General features: G+C 37.6%; 1 protein-coding gene across 2 annotated transcripts in view; it reads right to left on the bottom strand.

Annotated features, from left to right (window-relative positions):
• Nucleotides 1-19,919, bottom strand: part of NFKB1 (nuclear factor kappa B subunit 1) — a 116,489-nt gene that overhangs the window by 31,996 nt on the left and 64,574 nt on the right. For both annotated transcript variants that reach the window (XM_039220821.1, XM_039220820.1), the window contains exons 7-11: nucleotides 9,305-9,468; nucleotides 7,092-7,250; nucleotides 5,315-5,419; nucleotides 2,714-2,805; nucleotides 753-891 (exon numbers count right to left, since the gene is read on the bottom strand). In XM_039220821.1, coding sequence (XP_039076752.1) covers nucleotides 753-891; nucleotides 2,714-2,805; nucleotides 5,315-5,419; nucleotides 7,092-7,250; nucleotides 9,305-9,468 — 659 coding nt within the window. The remainder of the gene's footprint in view (nucleotides 1-752; nucleotides 892-2,713; nucleotides 2,806-5,314; nucleotides 5,420-7,091; nucleotides 7,251-9,304; nucleotides 9,469-19,919) is intronic.

Raw genomic sequence — 19,919 nt, forward strand, 5'->3', positions numbered from 1 at the left:
TTACCTGCCTTGGTCTTCAGTGGTCCATCTCAGTGCCCACAAGGCTCACTTCTCTCTGAACTAACACTGATTGCTCAGCTCCTCAAAATTCCAAGCCTAGGAAACACTTTCCTTCCCTGTTTCTCACCTAACTACTGAAAAACACCCTCAGGTTGAAGGACCTTGAAGAGGCCTACTTCTTGGTGGCTTCCTTAGAATTAAGGGTCCTCTCTCCTTGGCATTCTCATATGTGTTTGTGGATGCTACCCTTTTGTAGCTTTTCAAAATCATAATTCGCATTATAACTGTGTAAGGAGACTATCCTTCCTTCTCGGGGTATCTTTTGTGAGGAAAAGAATGGTGCTTTATTCATTTTTATGGTTCTACACTGCATGGTGGCTGAGTATCCTGTTTTACTGCCTGAGGCCAGTTGATGGAGGGACTGATTCTCCTGAACAGCAAGCCTTGTCATAAGGTCCGTCTCAACTGCCCAAACTCTGAGATCCTCAACAAATGACAGATTCTCAGATTCAAAGACAAATTCTCAAATGTCTAAATCTCATATAAGCTTGGTAAAAATAACATTATTTTGAAAGGCTGGACTCGATTCCATGACCCCAAAATAGTATATTACTTCTCTCTTTAAAAATAAGTACCATGGGCCCAGGGGCCAGTTCCTAGGAAGCCATTCAAAGGAAGTGAACAACTAATCTTTTCTAAACAGCTTTGTCCTTTGATGGGAACAGGCACGAGAATGTAAGCAACCTAATTACCTTTGATTTCAGGGTAGTAGAGAAAAGGTTTGGGTTCGCTAGTTTCCAAATCAGATTTCCTCCGAAGTTGGACAAACACGGAAGCTGGTTTTGTGATGTTGACATCTTTATACTTTGGAGTTTTGAAGACGATGGCAAACTGCAATATACAAAGATCCAAATATTAGGGTAGGCCTACATTTTTTTCCTCCAGCAATGCTACTCATTAAATGCATTAATAATGTTTAACTAAACTAAAAAATACAGCATCCTAGACAAAGTTACTAACCCAGAATTCTATACTCATACATTGTGATTAAATCGCCACGGTGAACTGAGATATGAGACTATGCCAGTATTTGGCGAATCTTTATTTTTATTTGTCTAATATTTCAAATGTCTTCCAGTTGAAAATAACCGTGTGAGTAAAATGCACTGCACACACCTCCTTCTCCTTCTCTAAGTCAGTCTTAAAATGCTCCAAAGTTATTTACAGCAACATCAGAAAGACTGGTTGTCAAAAGAGAGAGTGAGGAATGTGGTACTACAATGAGCCCACAGGTTGGCCAATGAGAAGAGGAAGCTAATCTTGCAACGGAGACATCCTAACAAGGACCGTGTATTTTGAAGGGAGGATGGCCAATGCTCTAGGGATAGAGGGCATTCTGTAACACCTCTAAGACAGCCTCCTCATTAATTTCTGTCAGTGCCACAATAGTTAGGCATTTTTATAGCTTCTTGTTTGATTTCTTTTGACTGTGAAATGTATTCATAGACTTTTAAAATATAGAAAGGTATACAGTGAAAATTCTCCTTGCTGCTCCCATCCCCTATCTAGGTGGTCCCTACTATGTGCCTGCCCCTAGAGGTAAAAACAGTGCAATTTTGTTAATTCCTTTTGTATTCCTCCTCAGTTTCTTTATGCATATGCAAATGTGAACATTCAATTTCTGACATCACTTGGTTTTATATCTTTAAAAAACTTTTAATGTTTTATGTTTGAGATTTTTCCATATTAGTTCAGAGATTACACATTCTCTTTAATAACTGCATAATATTCCATCACACAGATACACCATAATTTACTTACTGGTGGACACTGTTTCCAATTTTTTTGTGTGTGAAAATAGTATTTCTCAATCACTCAGAGTGATGGAGACATGGATATAGCATTTTTATCTCCTGGTCATATGCTCAGTTGTATCTTGATGTATCATGATGACATCAGTCTCTAGTAGAAGACTCTTCCTTTCAACACTTTTCATTAGAAAACCTTTTCAAAAGTCTTGCCATAATTACTCTGGTAGAACACCATAATGGACGGATTGTGTCCCCTCAGAATTCATATGTTGAAACCTTAACCCCTAGTGTGGCTATATTTGGGGAAAGGGCTTTTATGGACATAATTAAGGTTAAATGAGGTCATGAGGATAGGGTTGTGATTGGATAGGATTAGCATTCCTGTAGGAAGAGACACCAGAGAGCTTACTCTCTCTCTGCCATGTGAGGACACAGCCCAGAGGTAGCTGTCTGCAAGCCTGGAGGTAAGAACTTTAAACCAATAACCAACCCTGTCGGCCTTTGATCTGGGATCTCTAACCTCCAGAACTGTAATGAAATAAATTTCTGTTGTTTAATACACCTAATCTCTATGATACTTTGTTATGACACTCTGAGCAGACTGATACGAATACTTAAGATATTTCCACTAATAGACCCAAGGGCCGTTGCCTTAATGGTTAGGTGATCAGACACCCAAATGAAGTGTCTTGACACAGTCTCAGAGCCAATGGACTAAGGCCTTGTTCATAATTCTAAGGTAGGTGACTTTTCTGGAAGACCTGCAAGGGTCTTAAAAATAGTACTTGTTTAAGAAAGTTAAATATGATTTTTCCTTTTTCGTATATGGAAATTAAGTGCTGAATTTCAGTAAGACAGAAAATGTAAAATCATCATGATCACCATTATCATCATCCACTTACTTGTCTATGAACATCTGTGGGAGAAAAATCTCCAAATCCTTCCCAGATTCCACCATTTTCCTCCTCTTCATAAAATCGAATTTGGATGTCATCTGCAAACAGTCACATTCAGGCGTTTAATTTCTCATAATTTGTAATATTTCAAGACATGCTGAAAATGAAGCTGGTTAAAGATTCTACCTACTAGAATTAAAAATTCTAAGAATTTAAACACTTTTAAGAATTTTAAAAGTTACTTTTAAAAAAGTAATTACTAGGAAATAGACTTTTGACTCATTTGAAATTTTCAAAATTACTGTACTTTTCTTTATTAGTTACCACAGTAATGGACCCTGAGTTTCATTTACATTGAGAGAATACTAGATTTACCTATTCAGTCTGACTTTTCTCTTAATCAGTCTTTGCCCTTCTCACTTCTCCATCACTAACCCAATTTGTTCCTGAGAAATAGGAAAGGTATTGAGGACCATCAGAATCCCCAAAGGTGGTTCAAACTCCATACAGATCTACACAATAATATTTAACTTATATAAAGTTAACTGTATGGCAAGCACTGTTTTAAGTGAATTATATGTATATATGAACTGATTTAACCCCACAATAATGCTGCAATGCAGGTGTACTATTAATATCCTCATTCTACAGAAGAGAAACTGGAGTCCAAAGAGATTAAGTAACGTATCCAAGGTTGAACAGCTAGTAAATGGAGAAGCCAGAATTTGAACACAGACTCTATCCAGGCTCATAACCATTCTACTATGTTGTTTCCCTATAATACTTTATTAGTCCACATTGAGAAGTTGTTAAAATATTATATTGATCAAGTCCCTTTGGATTAAATTAGAATGCCTAAATTTCACACTTGCATCATGGACTCTACTTCTGCAGAAATATAACACTATAACTCAGATTGGCATCTCCCTGGATTCACTTCCCATTTTATAGGAGGGACTGCACTATCGACTTACGAAAACTAAGTTCACATTTCTATTTAAATAGAATTTTGGGACACCCTGGTGGCTCAGTCAGTTAAATATCCAACTCTTGATTTTGGCTCAGGTCATGATCTCATGGTCTTTAAGTCTGGGCATGGAGCTTGCTTAGGATTCTCTCTCTCTCCTTCTCCTTCTGCCCCTCCATTGCTCATGCTCTCTCTCTCTCTCTCAAAAAAAAAAAAAATAGAATTTTAGAAATATTAGGGTTGATCTAATTATATCCTGGTTGATTCCCTTGCTTTCAGGTAGGATTCCCTTAAACCTAGTTATTAAGATGCTTTAAGCTAGGCAGCTACAAGACTTCTTCTCTTAATAAGAGATGTAATGTAGTATAATGTAATGTAATGGTAATGATAAAGACTCACATTTACAAATAAAGGTACTCAGATTGTGTTTACTCATTGTATGCACACCCTGGAATTTGGAAATGCATATTACTTGGATACAATGTGTTAAAAGAAGACTAACACCAGGATATGCAGAAAAAGTGTAGACATTTTTGGATAAAGATATATACTTTTACCTTACAATCTGATTCCACTTTTTCTGACTTTTTAACCTCAGGCCATTTGCCTCAAATGATAATTTTCTTTTTAAAAGCCATCATTCTTTTATTTAGGAGCTATTTTTAGTTATGCCGTCCTTACTTTGAAAATGCTAGTCATCTTGTAGTGAATAGATTTTTATTATACTATACACTCTATCACTGTATTTTAAAAATGAGTTGTTTGAGAAAATAGCACAATCTCCTTCAGCTTTTGCTAATTTATAAATCTTGTATCATAGCTAATGAAAGGTAAATGCCAAGAATGTTTTCTGAAAGTGAAAATTCTGAGAAATATGCTCTGAGAATTTCCCTACAGTTCTTATTCTCTTTTTCTTAATGACATCAGAGTGTCACATGAAAGTATTTGGAGAAGCTCTCTCAGTGTTGCAACGGAACCATGAAGGATAAACAAAATAAACAATTTTACACTATGTAAGACATTATTCTGTGTGCATGTGCATGCATGTGTGTGTGTGTGTGTGTGTGTGTGTGTGTGAGAGAGAGAGAGTGTGAAGCATGAGTTATTATTCATTTATTTTAGTTTAACTAAGTTCAGATACTAAAGTTTACAGTACAGGAACACTTAAATGTCACTGATTACGATTACCATTATTTTCTTAAATCTCTTTACTTCTATTGAAAAAAAGTCTTTTTAATGTTTATTTACTGGTTTTGAGAGAGAGAGCAAGCATGAGTGGAGGGGGTGGGGGTGGGGGGCAGAGAGAGAGGGAGAGAGAGAATCCCAAGCAGGCTCTGTGCTGTCAGTGCAGAGCCCAACATGGAGCTCGAACTCATGAACCAGGAGATCATGACCTGAGCCAAAATCAGGAGTCAGGCGTTTAACCAACTGAGCCAGCCGGGTGTCCCACTACTATTAAACATTTTTAAATGAATTAATTGGGTTAAGAAAAACACAGACCTATTTGGAAGAGGTGAAATGTATAAATATTCTAAAGGAGTTCTATGGCAAAGAAGGATATTATGGGATTTACTGTCAAAAAGACTCACGGACACATTCAAAATTACATTTCACACCTTGAGATTGAAGCACATATTTACCTTTCTGCACCTTGTCACAGAGAAGGTAAATCTCTTCCCCTCCAGTTACACATCCAGCTGTCCTGTCCATTCTTACAATTTTCAAGTTGGACGCATTGGGGGCTTCTGTCCACAGGAAAAAAACAACAAACATCATGGTTTATCCTCAGCTTCACAAGCCAATCTCTTATGAGAAATCCCGCCCTTAGCACACATTAACCAAAAGAAAGTTTAAATAGTTTATTGTGGCGAGCATTAAGTAAAATACAGAATTGTTTAATCAATATGTTGTAAATGCCAAAATAATATAACACTGTATGTTAATTATACTTTAATTAAAAAAACAAATAGATGCTTTCACTCATTTGGCTTTAATAAGAATACAAATAAAACAAAACAGCCTTTAGAAGTCTTCACTTCTTGAGCATGTATCATTCGTTACCACTCAAGCAGATGAGGCAGAAAGGAACAGTGTTTCTCCTGCTAACACAGTAAGAAAGGTTCATACAGAAAGAGAAAGAGCTTCTCTGATGTTTCAGGAAGTACCAAACCAACGGATTTATGGAATCTCATTTAGGTGAAGACCTTCAATTATTTCCATGATATGGATATACTATTTCTAAGAGTCTCAAAACTGTAGAAAAAGTACAATTTTCTTAAATTATTCATAAATCTCTATTTTACAGAAAAGAAAAATGGAGATGTAACATTTCTTTCCCCAGACTAAATTAGAATTCTGTGTGGTTAGGGGCAAAAGTTTCTTGTGGTAATAGTATAAAGCTTCCTTTTTTTTTTTTTTTTCGCTCCCACAGCTGCGTTTTTAAGGTGATCTTTAGTATACAAGTCTACATCATATTATAACTCTTTCACTTCCCTTCAAACTTGTTGAAATTAGAGAAATCAGTTAGTTGTTGCCCTTGAGGCATGGAGTTTCCTACTTAGAGCAAACTCTATAAAGTTTCAGTGAGCCTAAATATCACGCTTGCAGGCTTTTTTGAAATATTTTGTTCAATAAATCCCATGCATAGCAAACAAGAAATGTGCCTGGTAAATGCTGAAGCCATTGTAAAACTCTTTCAAAAAGTTCTAGGAACTACAGACTGAAACAGAATTTTGAAGCCATGCACTCTCTATTCTACTCATTCAGCTAACCTTATCTTAACAAAAGCTATTAATATGTAAGGATGAAGATGGTCTAGAAGAACAGTTGTTTTTATTAACATCTATCTAGAGCCTCAGTGGAAAATATTGAGATATTTTCCTATCTACGAGCAGCGACAGTGTAGGAATTTATAAACAATTAAAGATTTGCCGTTGTGAAATGGCATGAAAAAGATCAACATGCTCGGTGATGGAGGATACCTCGTAACATTCACTTTTAATCTAGACATCAACTTTTTTTTTAAGTTTATTTATTTTTGAGAGAGAGAGAGAAAGAGAGTGCATGCATACACACATGCAGTGAAGGGGCAGAGACAGAGACAGAATCCCAAGCAGGTTCCTCGCTGTCAGCGCAGAGCCTGACACAGGGGCTTGATTCCACAAACCGTGAGATCATGACCTGAGCCGAAATCAAGAGTCGGACCCTTAACCGACTGAGCCATCCAGGCCTGCCTAGACATTAACTTTTTAAGCTAAGTTTTAGTATTCCCATTTTGTAGATGATAAATGTAAGGCTCCGAGTGATTAAATTCCTTGTCCTGGGGCTTTGAGCTAGTAAGTAACTGCCAACGGCAGGGTGAGAAGTCGGTACTTAACGCCCTACCACGCTGCCCTCTGTTAGGATTCAAGGACTCACTGCTGTCATAGATGGCATCAGACACCACGGGTTCCAGACGCCTCGTGAAGCTGCCGGTGCTATCCGGGAGAAAAGCTGTAAACATGAGCCTCACCACGCTGAGGTCCATCTCCTTCGTCTGCTGAAGGGCTGCCTGGCGGATGATCTCTTTTTCCCGATCTAGGACCACACAGCACGTCCAGGGAAAGAGTAAAGGGAGAGCATTTGAGATGAGATCCTTTTATAAAGCCCAAATAAAGAGCATAAACTTAAAATAGCTCTATTTTTAATTTTGCAAGTAGTTGTATTGCTAATAACATCTTAAAACTGTCTCATTTATGTCACCCATATTAAAGGCATCAAAAGACGACCTGAGTTTCTCTGGATTACAGTAAAAACTGTCTCCACATATCAAATTGCCTCTCTTCTTATTTTTTTTTTAAAGTCTATTTATTTATTTAGGGAGAAAGAGAGTGTGCATGAGCAGGGGAGGGGCAGAGAGAGACAGGGAGAGAGAGAAAAAATCCCAAGTAGGCTTTGCACTGTCAGCACAGAGCTCGATACAGGGCTCAGATCTCATGAACTGTGAGATTGTGACTTGAGCTGAAATCAAGAGTTGGACACTTAACCAACTGAGCAACCCAGGTGCCCCCAAGTACCCCCTCCTCTTTCTTATCTTCCCCTGACCTCTCCTTTTTCTCCCTACAATTACAGGTCAAGGCAGAAAAGACGTGATATCATGGAATGCCACAAGCTAATTACACATCAGTTGATTGCAAACTGTGAAAATTAAGTATTCCAAAAGCTCTCTGAGCACAGGGACTATGTTCATTCCACAGAGCCCAGCACAGTACCTGGCACATAGCACGGACTCAAAAAGTGCTTCTGGAGAAACTGAATGACTCGATTACATTTGACTCCTTCCTTGGAGGAATGATGGAGCTTTTGTGCTGATGGATACAGTCATATTTAACTTATTATATCATCGGAGGTGAGAATTCAAGTGGTTGAGTACTATAAAAGAGCTACAGATGAAGAGGTATGGAATTCAAAGGAGGGAAGCATCCAGAGGCTTTGGAACAGAGGAGATGTATATTCTAAATCTTGAAAGGATGGTACAACTTGAACTCATGAAGAGAGTAAAGGAAGGCATTCCAGGAAGAGGGAGCAGCAAGAATAGAAAGAATGTACCAAGGCGAGGCAGTGAGAGAAATCATGGTGCCTCCGTGGAATAACTCAGTTTGACATGAAGGTGTGCAGCGGGAAACAGAGTTGGAAATGCAGACCTGGGCCAGCTCTTGAGAAGCCAAAAATGCCAGCTGACAGAATTAGGATTTCATAGGCTGCCGGGAGATCCTGAGTGATGGTGAGGTGTAGGCTTTTGTGAGACCCATTGGCCACAGGGCATACACTGGATCAGACGTGTGGAGGGATAGAGGCAGAGCAAGGAGAATGGAGTGCGGAGTGAAGCACTAGAGAGAGCACGGAAGAGCGGGGCCACAGACCAGAGATGCAACACAGGCAAGAAGGGTTCAGAGGTGATGGGAAGGTTTTGGGCATGGACGTCAGAATGTGTTCAGTGGAAAAACAGTGATAGGTTTGGGGTTGCTGGAGGAGGAGATGATCACAGGATGACCAGACCAACGGACAAAGTATAAAAGCAGAAATGGCACATGTGGTAGAACAAGAATTTGGGTTGAAAGAGAAAAATATAGGTAAAAGCAGGAAAACATAAAATCATAGCATTTTTATGAGAAAGAGATGTGCCTGAAGAGCCCAAAGAAATTCCTTATCATAAGGTGAGCCGGGGGAGGCAGAAGAGGAGGCGTTCTTTGAACTAAGTGTTGAACTGTGAACTGGTTTTGAAAGGCTGGAAAGGGCAGGGTGGGGTGTTTTAGGCAGAGGAAGACAGCTACAGAGGTATGGATATGCACTGGTGTTCAGGGGACAGTGATGGGGAGAGCTGGATACATGGTGGAAATGGAGATGAATCTGGAAAGGCGGCTGGGGCCAGACTGAGAGCTTTGTGTACCAAGCTAGGGAGATACAAATTTTATTCTAGAAAATAGCAGGACACTGTCAAATGGTTTCTGAGCAGGGAAAGTGTGGTGGTGGTGTGGGGCACTATAGTCTGGGAGAAGGAGAAAGCTGGGACATACAGATGAGCACCTAGTCTACACACAAGCAAAGGAGAGCCCAATCTCGAAAGATCAGGCTGGGTGCGTGGCACTCACCTGTGAGCTGCCGGTCTCCTCCGCCTTCTGCTTGCAAATAGGCAAGATCAGGATGGACCAGAAGTCCGGGATTGTAGCCCTTTGTACATGCCTCTGTCATTCGTGCTTCCAGTGTTTCAAATACCTTTTTCTTTGTCACATGAAGTATACCTAAGTTTGCAAAGCTGGAGGAAAAGGCAAAAACAGCCACAACAAGCACCAAATGTTAGGCAGTCAATGACCTGAGAGTCTAGTTTCACTTTAGCAAATGGTTTTTAAAAAAACACACAGGCCTCAATCACTTGAGCCCACAGTATAATCAAACACATTACTGTTTCTGCAGTGAAACATACAAAGTAGACTTACCAAGGAATAATAAAGACTATAAACCACCACACATCAGGTCAGTTTGGGTTTTGCCACCAAATGGGTCTGTGGCGAACTCAGGAAAATCTTTTGGTTTTCAGAGTTTATTAGACTTTCAAATGATGATGAAGGGAGTAGGCTGTACATGTATATATACATGTATATATACATAGGGTATACATGCATATATATATATATGTAAGATGCTAAGGAAGTTTTACCTAGACTCATTTTAAAGTATTTTCTAGGACAGTTGTTTAAAAAAATTTTTAATTCTGAATACAGTACTAACTTATCTAATTTTTTTAAATAATATGAATAATATATCTGGAAGAATTTTTTTTCTTTTGGATCATCTTTGGCTTTCTGAATAGGATTTAAAGTCTACATGGATTCCCATCTCCTCTTGGGTTATCTATGAGGCTGGAGTTATTTATTACCACTAGAATGCCATCTAATTCTCCATGTTTTCAGGATGGAGCACTTTTATCTCATGAAGCCTATATACCTATCAGACAAAATATTTTAATAAGCTAAATAAAGCAATTTAAGGGATTTTAACAACAATATATAAAATACTCTAGCCACTCATTTTTAAAGTTGATGAAGCAAAAAGGTATATTCAATAAACATAATACAACAAACAAAAAAGTACTTTACCAAGGAGACCCAATCATTCAACAAATATTTGCTTGGGTCTTTATTAGTACCAGGCAGTGTCCTGGGTGCTTTTGTCAGCACTCAGGAATCCCTCCCTTCATAGAATTTATGTGCTAGTGTAACCCAAGAGAGGAAACAAACAGAGAAGCAAATTTTACAGTATAATTGAGAAGGCAATAAGTGTACCAAGAAATAAAGAAATAAAATTAATAGGTAAGTTAGGAATGGAGAAAAGGAAAGGTAGTTGTGGAAAAAATGATGCTTCAAAGTAGGGATGGGCCGGAGAGGGCATCACTGAAATGATGACAAATGAGCAAAGACTGGAAGAAAGTGAGGGAAACGATGTGGACATTTGGAAGCAAAGTATTCAAGATGGAAGGCATAACAAGCACAAAGACCCTGAGGAAAGACCATGACTGGTGTTTTCAGAAGACAACGGTAAGGAAGCCAATGCTGCTGGAGGAAAATCAACAAGAGGCCAGTAGTAAGTGAAAAGTTCAAAGAGGTAGGGGTGCTTGGGTAGCTCAGTCAGTTAAGCGTCCGACTCTTGATTCTGGCTCAGGTCACAATCTCATGGTCGTGAGATCGAGCCCCATATAGGGCTCCATGCTCAGCGTGGAGCCTGCTTGGGATTCTCTCTCCCTCTCTCTCTGCTGGTCCCCCAATCTCTCTCTTTCTCTCAGAATAAATAAACATTTAAAAACAGAAAGAAAAGTTCAAAGAGCTAAGTGGGGACACAGATCTTTCAAAGCCGTGTAAGCTTTTGCAAAGACTTTTCTTTTGCTCTGGTTTTTATCCAGAAAGAAAGAAAAATGACTAGTAAAGCAAAGACATAAATATTATGACAACTGGACTAGATGAAAGAAGGACTAAGATAGTCTATGATAACAAGGACTAAGATAGTGTGGGAAAACTAGATGAACTAGGAGAAGAAAATATAGGAGGTGAAGGCAGAATGATATGAGTACTCATACAGAGGTCCAGAGATACAATAAGACAAGGGTTCAGACAGTGATAGAAAAAAGTAGGACATGAACGTGGCATAATGTATAAATTTGTTAAATTGCTATGTTGTGCACCTGAAACTACTGTAACATTGTGTTTTGATTATACTAAAAAAGAAAAAGTAGAACAGCTGAGACACACAGAGAAGAAAACACAGCAACAGAATATAAACTCCTGAGGGCAGAGATCTCCAGTGCCTAGAATAGTGCTTGACATATGGTGTCTAACAAACTAAGTGAATGCATGAATTAACACAGCACAGAAAAGCCACAATGGGACACGGTGATATGCATGGAGGCATAGGCGGTTTTGCAGAAACAACACCTCCATCATTTGGACTTTTAGGCTGAACTCCTACATAGAACATGTACTTGTATGTAGGTAATGACATTGACAAACAACTCTGTTACACTTTACCACACATAAAGTGATCTTCATGTACATTATTTAATCCCTGTGAAAAAGGCATCATCCTTATGTGAATAATTTATTTACTCTGGTAACAAGTGAAATAATATAGAAGCTGGCCTTCTGTTTCAGATAATGATGGGAGTAACCGAAACTGGACTGAATCTTTCACTTTAAATAACATAAAACATATGAAAAAATGAGTTTCCAACACTGGACCATGGCAGCTCAGGACAGTGATCCTTAAGAGATCAACTAAGGTGCATCCTACAATTATGCTGGTTTAATGCTTAGAGTTCCCTGGCTGCAGCATAGGAAGGGAGACTCTAAGCAGACCTGGCAATCTTCCTGAGTTTTGGAGATTGAGTTAAAAATTTGAGAAGGCCAAAGGGGCCGAATTCACAGGCAGAGAACCAGAGAAGAACCACACACAGAGAGATATTCAGAGACGTACAGTGGTTTTGCCTTGAGTCTTCAGCTAAGTACTGATCGGAGATGTGTGTGAGGAAACAACCTGAGACCGAGAGGAAAAAAAAAAAAAAACTCACCAGAAAGAAGCAGGCAAAACATTTCTTGGAGCACACATGGGGCTGGAATAGTTCAAGAAATCTTGTAATACATAAATCATCAGCATGAATATTCAGAAAGTTACTGGCTTCAGAACAGTGTCAAATTGACCCCAAAGGCTGCTCCAGTTTTCCTAACAAAGCTTAGAAGTAAGTCTAAAAAGGATCAAACTGCTCTCACATTTATTTTCATATCAATGTTCAAAAATATTCAAAGGCATACAAAAAAAAGTATGAAAACAAAAAGAAAAAGGAAGACAGCATGCAACAATCCAAAATTCAAAATGTCTGCCATGCAATAAAAAAGTATTAGGCATCCAAAAAAGTAGGAAAATGTGACTCATAATGAGGATAGAAATCAATCAATAGCAACAGATACAGAAATGAGACAGAACACAGAAAATAAAGACACATACATTGAAACAGCTCTTTTGGATATATTCCATATGGTCAAGAATATTATGGTTCCATGTAGTTTAGAATACTAGGGAGAGACATGGAAGATATTAAAAAAAAAAAAAGACCTCAAACAAACCTATAGAGATGAAAAAACTGCAATGTCTAAAAAGAAAAATACACTAGATGGAATGAAAAACATATTAGACACTAAAGACAAAAGAATTAGTGAACTTCAGGACATAGTGATAGAACTGTTCAAAACAAAACACAGGAAGAAGAACAATTTTTAAAAAGAACAGATCACCAATGAGCTGTGGGAAAATTTCAAAAGCCAAATAAACATGTAATTGGTGTTTCAGAAGAAGAGGAAAATGAAGAATGGATGGAAAAAATATTTTGAAAAGTAATAGCTGGCAAGTTTAAAAATTAATTAAAAACTATAAACCCAGAAATTCAAAAATCTCAGTGAACTCCAAAGCTCAAAAAAACATGAAGAACACTATACTAATGCCCATTATCAGCAAATTGCTTCAAATTAGTGAAGAGAAAGGAAAACTAATGAAGAGAAAATCTAAAGCTGATAGAGAAGAGATGACACTGGATGTGAAGACGAGCCAAGTATCAGAATGACAGCAGAACTCTATGGAAGAAAGGCAAAAGCCAGAACCTATGGGGTCGCATATCTTCAGAATGTGAAAGAACATTGTCAACCTGGAATTCTATGTTCTTCAAAAATATCTTTCTAAAACAGAGACAAAATAAAGAGCTTAAAGACGTCTGACAACTGAAGAATTGATCAGCAGCAGACCAGCAATAGAAGAAAAAGGAAAGGAAGAGCTTCAGACAGAGGAAAATGGCACCAGATAGACATAGTGACCTATGAAACAGTATGAAGAGCACTGTAAATACATGTTTAAATATAAATACTTTTTTCCTTATTTAAAATTTCTTTTAGGGGCGCCTAGGTGGCTCAGTTGGTTAAGCGTCCGACTTTCGCTTAGGTCATGATCTCGCGGATCGTGGATTCGAGCCCCGCGTCGGGCTCTGTGCTGGCTGCCAGCTCAGAGCCTGGAGCCTGTTTCAGTCTGTGACTCCCTCTCTCTCTGACCCTCCCCTGCTCACGCTCTCTCTCTCTCTCTCTCTCCTAGAAATAAATAAAAATTAAAAAAAAATAAAAAAAAATTCTTTTAAAAGGTAATTGAGCATAGGGGCGCCTGGGTGGCTCAGTAGGTTAAGTGTCCAACATCGATTCAGATCACGATCTTGCGGTTTATGGGTTCAAGTCCCGTGTTGGGCTCTGTGCTGACGGCTCAGAGCCTGGAGCCTGCTTTGAATTCTGTGTCTCCCTCTCTCTCTGCTCCTCCCCCACTGACGCTCTGTCTCTCTCTGCCTCTCAAAAATAAACGTTAAATAAAAATAAACGTTAAAAATTAAAAGCAAAAATAAAAAACAATGTATCGTGGAACTTATCACATATGTAGATGTAAAATATAGTACACAATAGCACAAAAGCTGAGAGAGGGGAAATGAAGTGCTGTTCACATCCTACATAAGAAGAGGCATAGTGTTACTTAGAGGTGGACTAAGTAAGATAAGGGAAAGATGTATACAGCATAACAAGCTGTAAAACAACTTCTAAAATTTACGGCGGTATAAACCAAAAAGAAGATAAAATAAAATCATGTATAATTAATCAAAAAGAAGGCACAAAAAAAGAGGAAAAGGGGAACAAAAATCAGACATGGCAGGCAGAAAACAAATAACAAGAGGGTAGAATGAAACACAGACCTATCAGTAATCAGATTAAATACAGATTACTTAAACACCTCAATTAAAAGGCAGAGAGCATCTGATAGAATAAAAATAATAAGACCCAAGTATATGCAGTGCATATTTACTTTGAATATAAAGACACAAATAGGTTAAAACTAAGAGGATGGAAAAAAAATGTTCTAAGCTAACGTTAATCAAAAGAAAGCTGAAATAGCTAATAGTATCAGTTACGGTAGATTTTCAAGCAAAAATATTACCAAGGATAAAAGAGGGTCATGTCATAAAGGGATCAATTCATTAAGTGGACATAAGAATCCTAAATGTTTATGCATCTAATAAAAGACCTTCACAATACAAGAAGCAAAATCTTATAAACTGGATGAAGAAATAGATATGTCTATAAATACATTCAGAGATTTCAACATCCATCTCTCAATAACTTATAAAACAGGCAGGGGGAAAGTCAGTAAGGATATAGAAGACTTATAAACAACACTAACACACAACTTGACCTAACTGACAATTTAGAATGCATTCAACTTGATCAGATGAGTCATTATTTTTAAGTGCACAAGGAACATTTACCAAGACATACCATATTCTGATCCATAAAGCAAGTCTCAATAAACTTAAGAGGACTGACATCATATGAAGCATTCTCTTAACAGAATAGAATTAAATCAAATTTCCATAAATGAAAGATATGTAGGCAGGGGTATATTTAAATGAAGATGTAGTAATTAATCGAAGCTGGGTGATGGGTACAATCGGGGTTCATTATGCTATGCTTTCTACTTTTGTGTATGTTTGAAAATTTATAGAATAAAATGTAAAAGAAAACAAGAGTGGACATTATTATTGATAGCACTTGCAACTTAAAAAATCGAGAATCATAAATGTTAATACATGGGCATGCAAGATGATACAGCTACTTTGGAAAACAATTTGTTAGTTGCTTATCAAGACAAATGGACTCTTAGCATCTGTTCCTTCAATTCCACTACTCTATTTACCCAAACTCAAAAAAAAATGAAAACTTATGTTCATATGCAAGGTGGTTCTGTCATCAAAAATGGAAAATAAACTTCATGTTCTTTAGCAGGTGGATTGATACACAGATGGTGATACATCAATACAATGCAATGTTACTTAATAATGAAAAGGAATAAACCGCTGATACACATAGCAACCTGGAGGGATCTTAAATGCATGATGCTAAAGGAAAGAAGCCAGACTCCAAAACCCTACATATTGCATGATTCCGTTTGTATGTCATTCTGAAACATTCCTATATGGATAGGAAACAGATCAGGAGTTGCCAGAGCCTGGAGTGTGAGGTAGAGTTGAGTCCAAAGGGGCACACAGGATTTTGGTGGCGACAGAACTATTCTATACCTTCCTTGACTGTGATTCTTATGTATTTCTCAAAATTCATCAACCTGTGCACTTTAAAGAGTTAATATTATAGCATTTAAATTATACTTCTATAAAACCTGAGAAAAATAAAAAAAAAGAATGGCTATCACAGTTCGTAACAGGACTGGGACTACAGCCTGTGTCTTACTCAAAATGCCATATTCTACACCAGTGGTTTTCAAAGTGTAGCCTCTAGACTGGCAGTATCAGCGATTCCTGAGAACTTCTTAAAATGTCAATTTTGAAACCTTATCCCAAACATACTGAATCAGAAACTCTGAGGGTGGGGCTCAGCAATTTGTATTTCAGCAAATCCTCCAGGAGATTAAGATACACCTAAAGTTGGAAAACCACTGCTCTATGCTACGCAAGACCAATGTGATCAGAATCTCTGAGAGAAGGGCCTGCCTCTGTTTATAAAGTGACCAGGGGTACCTTGGTGGCTCAGTCGGTTAAGTGTTCGACTTCGGCTCAGGTCACAGTCTCATGGTTCATGAGTTTGAGCCCCGTGTTGGGCTCTGTGCTGACAGCTCAGAGCCTGGTGCCTGCTTCAGATTCTGTGTCTCCCTCTCTCTCTGCCCCTTCCCCGCTCACTTGCTCACACTCTCTCTCAAAAACAAAAAATAAAAAAAAAATTTTAAAAATAAAATAAAGGGACCAAAGGTAACTTTAATCAGCAGCCAGGTTTGAAATCCTCTGCACTGTGCCAGATGTTTCTATCATCATCTGAGAACTACTGCTGCTCTCTGGGTTGGTTTGAATCGCCATGTCATGAGGCTGGGATTCTAAAGTTGCCTCTCTCTCTGGCCCTTCTACCTCTGAGGACTCAAACACTGATTTATAGCTGACACAAGATTCAAAAGCACCCCTGGCTCACAATATATACTTTAATTTGGAAGTTGGACACTTCCAATCTCAATTCATATTTTGTCCATTTTCTCCAAACAGCATCTTTTCTGTGTATTAATTAAAGTTTAATATGATGAAACTGCCAATAATCGTTTTGGGGCCTACAAAAACACCAATTTAATAGCTCATTGATGGAGGCCTTTTTTCTCTTGTATATTCATATATTTACTTCTAGTGCTTACAATTGGTATATGCTGTAAATATTAGTTAAAAAGAGACTTCACATCTCTGTAAATTAGGGCTGCCAGGAAACAGAGGGTGTGGTGATTATTGGTAAGGAAGGTGGCTTAAAGCAAAGTCAAGTAACAGATAGTTTCCACTGATTGAAAATTTCAGAGAAATAAAATGTTGTTGAAACACATTGACCTTGATATTCAAGGTCAAAAATAAAGTACCAAATTAAAATTATTTTTATGAGGACAGGCATTAACAGCTAACTAAACAAATGAATAAGAAATACAAAGACAAAACGAAAGCTAAATAAACAGCTTTTTAAGGTAAAATCCCACAGATTTAAACACTCAAACATCCAATCATGCCTTAGTTATCAAAAAATGAATATTTAATATGGATAACAAAATATCTTTGAAAATAGACACTAAAGTGTATTGAGAACCCCAAAGAAAAGTAATTCTTTAGTTTTGATAATGTATTTAATTTTGTTTTTATTTTTTAATTTTATTTCAGTATAGTTAACATACAGTTTTGTTGTATAATATAGTGATTCAACGGTTTCATATATTAGTGCTCGTCAAGGTAAGTGTACTCCTAATCCTACCTCACCCAATCCCCTACCCACTGCTCTTTTGGCTTTGATAATTTACAAGTTACTTATCTTCTTAGTGTCATTAAAAAAAGTTTTTTAATGTTTTATTTATTTCTGTGAGAGAGAGAGAGAGAGCGAGCGAGCAGGGGAGGGTCAGAGAAAGAGCGAGATACAGAATCTGAAACAGGCTCCAGGCTCTGAGCTAGCTGTCAGCACAGACCCTGATGCGGGCCTTGAACCCACAAACCATGAGATCATGACCTGAGCTGAAGTCGGACACTTAACCGACTGAGCCACCCAGACGCCCCCTTAGTGTCATTTTTTATATATCCTCCTTGATGTGCTAGATTGGTGCCCTGCTTGTGAATATATACTCTTAACTTAAGCCATATTAATGAAAACAGGTAATCTTGATTCCATTTCTAGTATTGACAAGTCTAGGATATAATTCTTTCTATCTTCCTAAATGTGTCTACCCACAAGTTAGAACCAAATAATAACTGATGACACTCCATAAATACATTTGTGACAAGTCTGCTCATGTTACTTCATAATATTAGCTAACAGTCCAGTCTAGAATTTGTGAGAGGTAAAAGGCTTGGAGATACACTATGTAGTCCAACACTAATACTGTATAAGAGAAGAGGCTGAAGTGCTCAGGAAGTGATGCAAATTGTCCCCAATCCTACTGCTGAGTGTAACAAAAATGAGAACAGAATTCTGCTTTCCAGACTCCTGGCACAATATTCTCTCTACTAAAATGTAACAGGTTCTGACACTGAAAACTTAAAAAAAAAGAGAGACAAACAAATCATGAAGGAAATACTATATTTTAGGAAACACTGTAAGCAAGTTTCTCAGTTAAAAATTGATTATAAAAGGAGTACCAATGTTTCATAGAACACTCTCAAAAGGAAAGTCTACTGAATCTGCTGCAACTTTTAAGTGGCATCCTCTTGATTAAATTTCTCAGTGAGATTGTACAGGGTTACAAAATCCCACAGCACTATGATGAGACATCTTGATAACCAAACTTAGGTGTGCAGATGCTCAAAATGCTTGTTGAATGAATGAGTGAATGAGTTCCCCCAACTACGGAACCCCACTACAAGAGAGTAGAGGATTTCCTCCCTTTCCTTAGAAACAGGGAACTTACTTCCACTCCTGCTCGCTGTAGGTCTCAAACTAAATAACCATTAGTTCCTTCTAAAACCCTGGAAGATTACTAAGCCAAGCCACAGAAACACCAAATTACAGACAACATACTGGCAGCTTTATAATAACAAATATTATTAGTAAGGAACTCCATCTATAATTTCCTCTAAAGGATATGATTATCACACAGATTAAACAGAATCAACACTTCAAACTGACAGCAGCCTTTCGGGGTAAATCCACAGAAACACTAAGTGATCAATTAGTCTGAAACTCTAACAATTACCCTGCATTTCAAAGCTCTCACAGGTCAGTCAGGAACTGTAAAGAGTAGTCCAAAACAGACAGGAACCACTGTGACATACAACAGGAAACAGGCCAGTCTTTCAAGAGAATGTTGAAACAAGTTCATATGAGGCACAACTGAATTTTTCAAATCAATTTAAGCTTCTTCCTCCAATCTAGAGTCTTTTTTTTTCTAACATCAAAAGAATCAGATTTTAGTGACTTAAAAGAAAGCTCTCTCTCTAGGTTTTTCACACTTGAATATTTTCACAGTCAAACAAAGAAATACCTAGGAACATGAAAGCTCAACCTCCCAATAACAACCATCTTAAAACTTGATCAGAATTCAAAGCCTGAAATGCTACCGTCAACTTAATTATAGTTGATTTAAATAATTCCTTTCTTTTGAGTAAATAGTCCAGATTAACTGGGATTTTATCATGAATGGTTTAAACCAGCATTAGGAAACCCTAGAAGACATTCTTAAAAATTAAACAAAATTAATTGAAAATTTCTTACTCCTTTTGGGCTGAATTTATTTTGTAATACTTCAGTCACTTAAAATTGCTTGTCCTATCTGTCTAACTCTTAAATGACTATGTCCCTTTGTATTTACATTTCAAGTGTAATGAATGCCAAAACAAATTTGCATTCCTTGGCTTCTTAGCTGAGCACACTTTGTAAACAGCATAGAAGTGAAACAATATTTATCTATCTGTTTCATGATCAAAATGTTCACAGTATAAATCCAGACTCGATAGTTTATTAAAAGAATCATCAAGTATAAAACCATCTATTAGGTGTTTATTTCTGCCACAGTTAGGTTTCTTCTAATTTGTCCCTATCTTTATCTCTGGAAGGAAGATACTGCTGAAACTGGCACAAACGCACCTTATATGAAGTGACCATAATTTATTATCCTCTCTGG

Source organism: Hyaena hyaena, unplaced genomic scaffold (genome assembly GCF_003009895.1).
Source record: "Hyaena hyaena isolate Hyena2069 unplaced genomic scaffold, ASM300989v1 scaffold_914, whole genome shotgun sequence".
NCBI classification, from domain to species: Eukaryota; Metazoa; Chordata; class Mammalia; order Carnivora; family Hyaenidae; genus Hyaena; species Hyaena hyaena.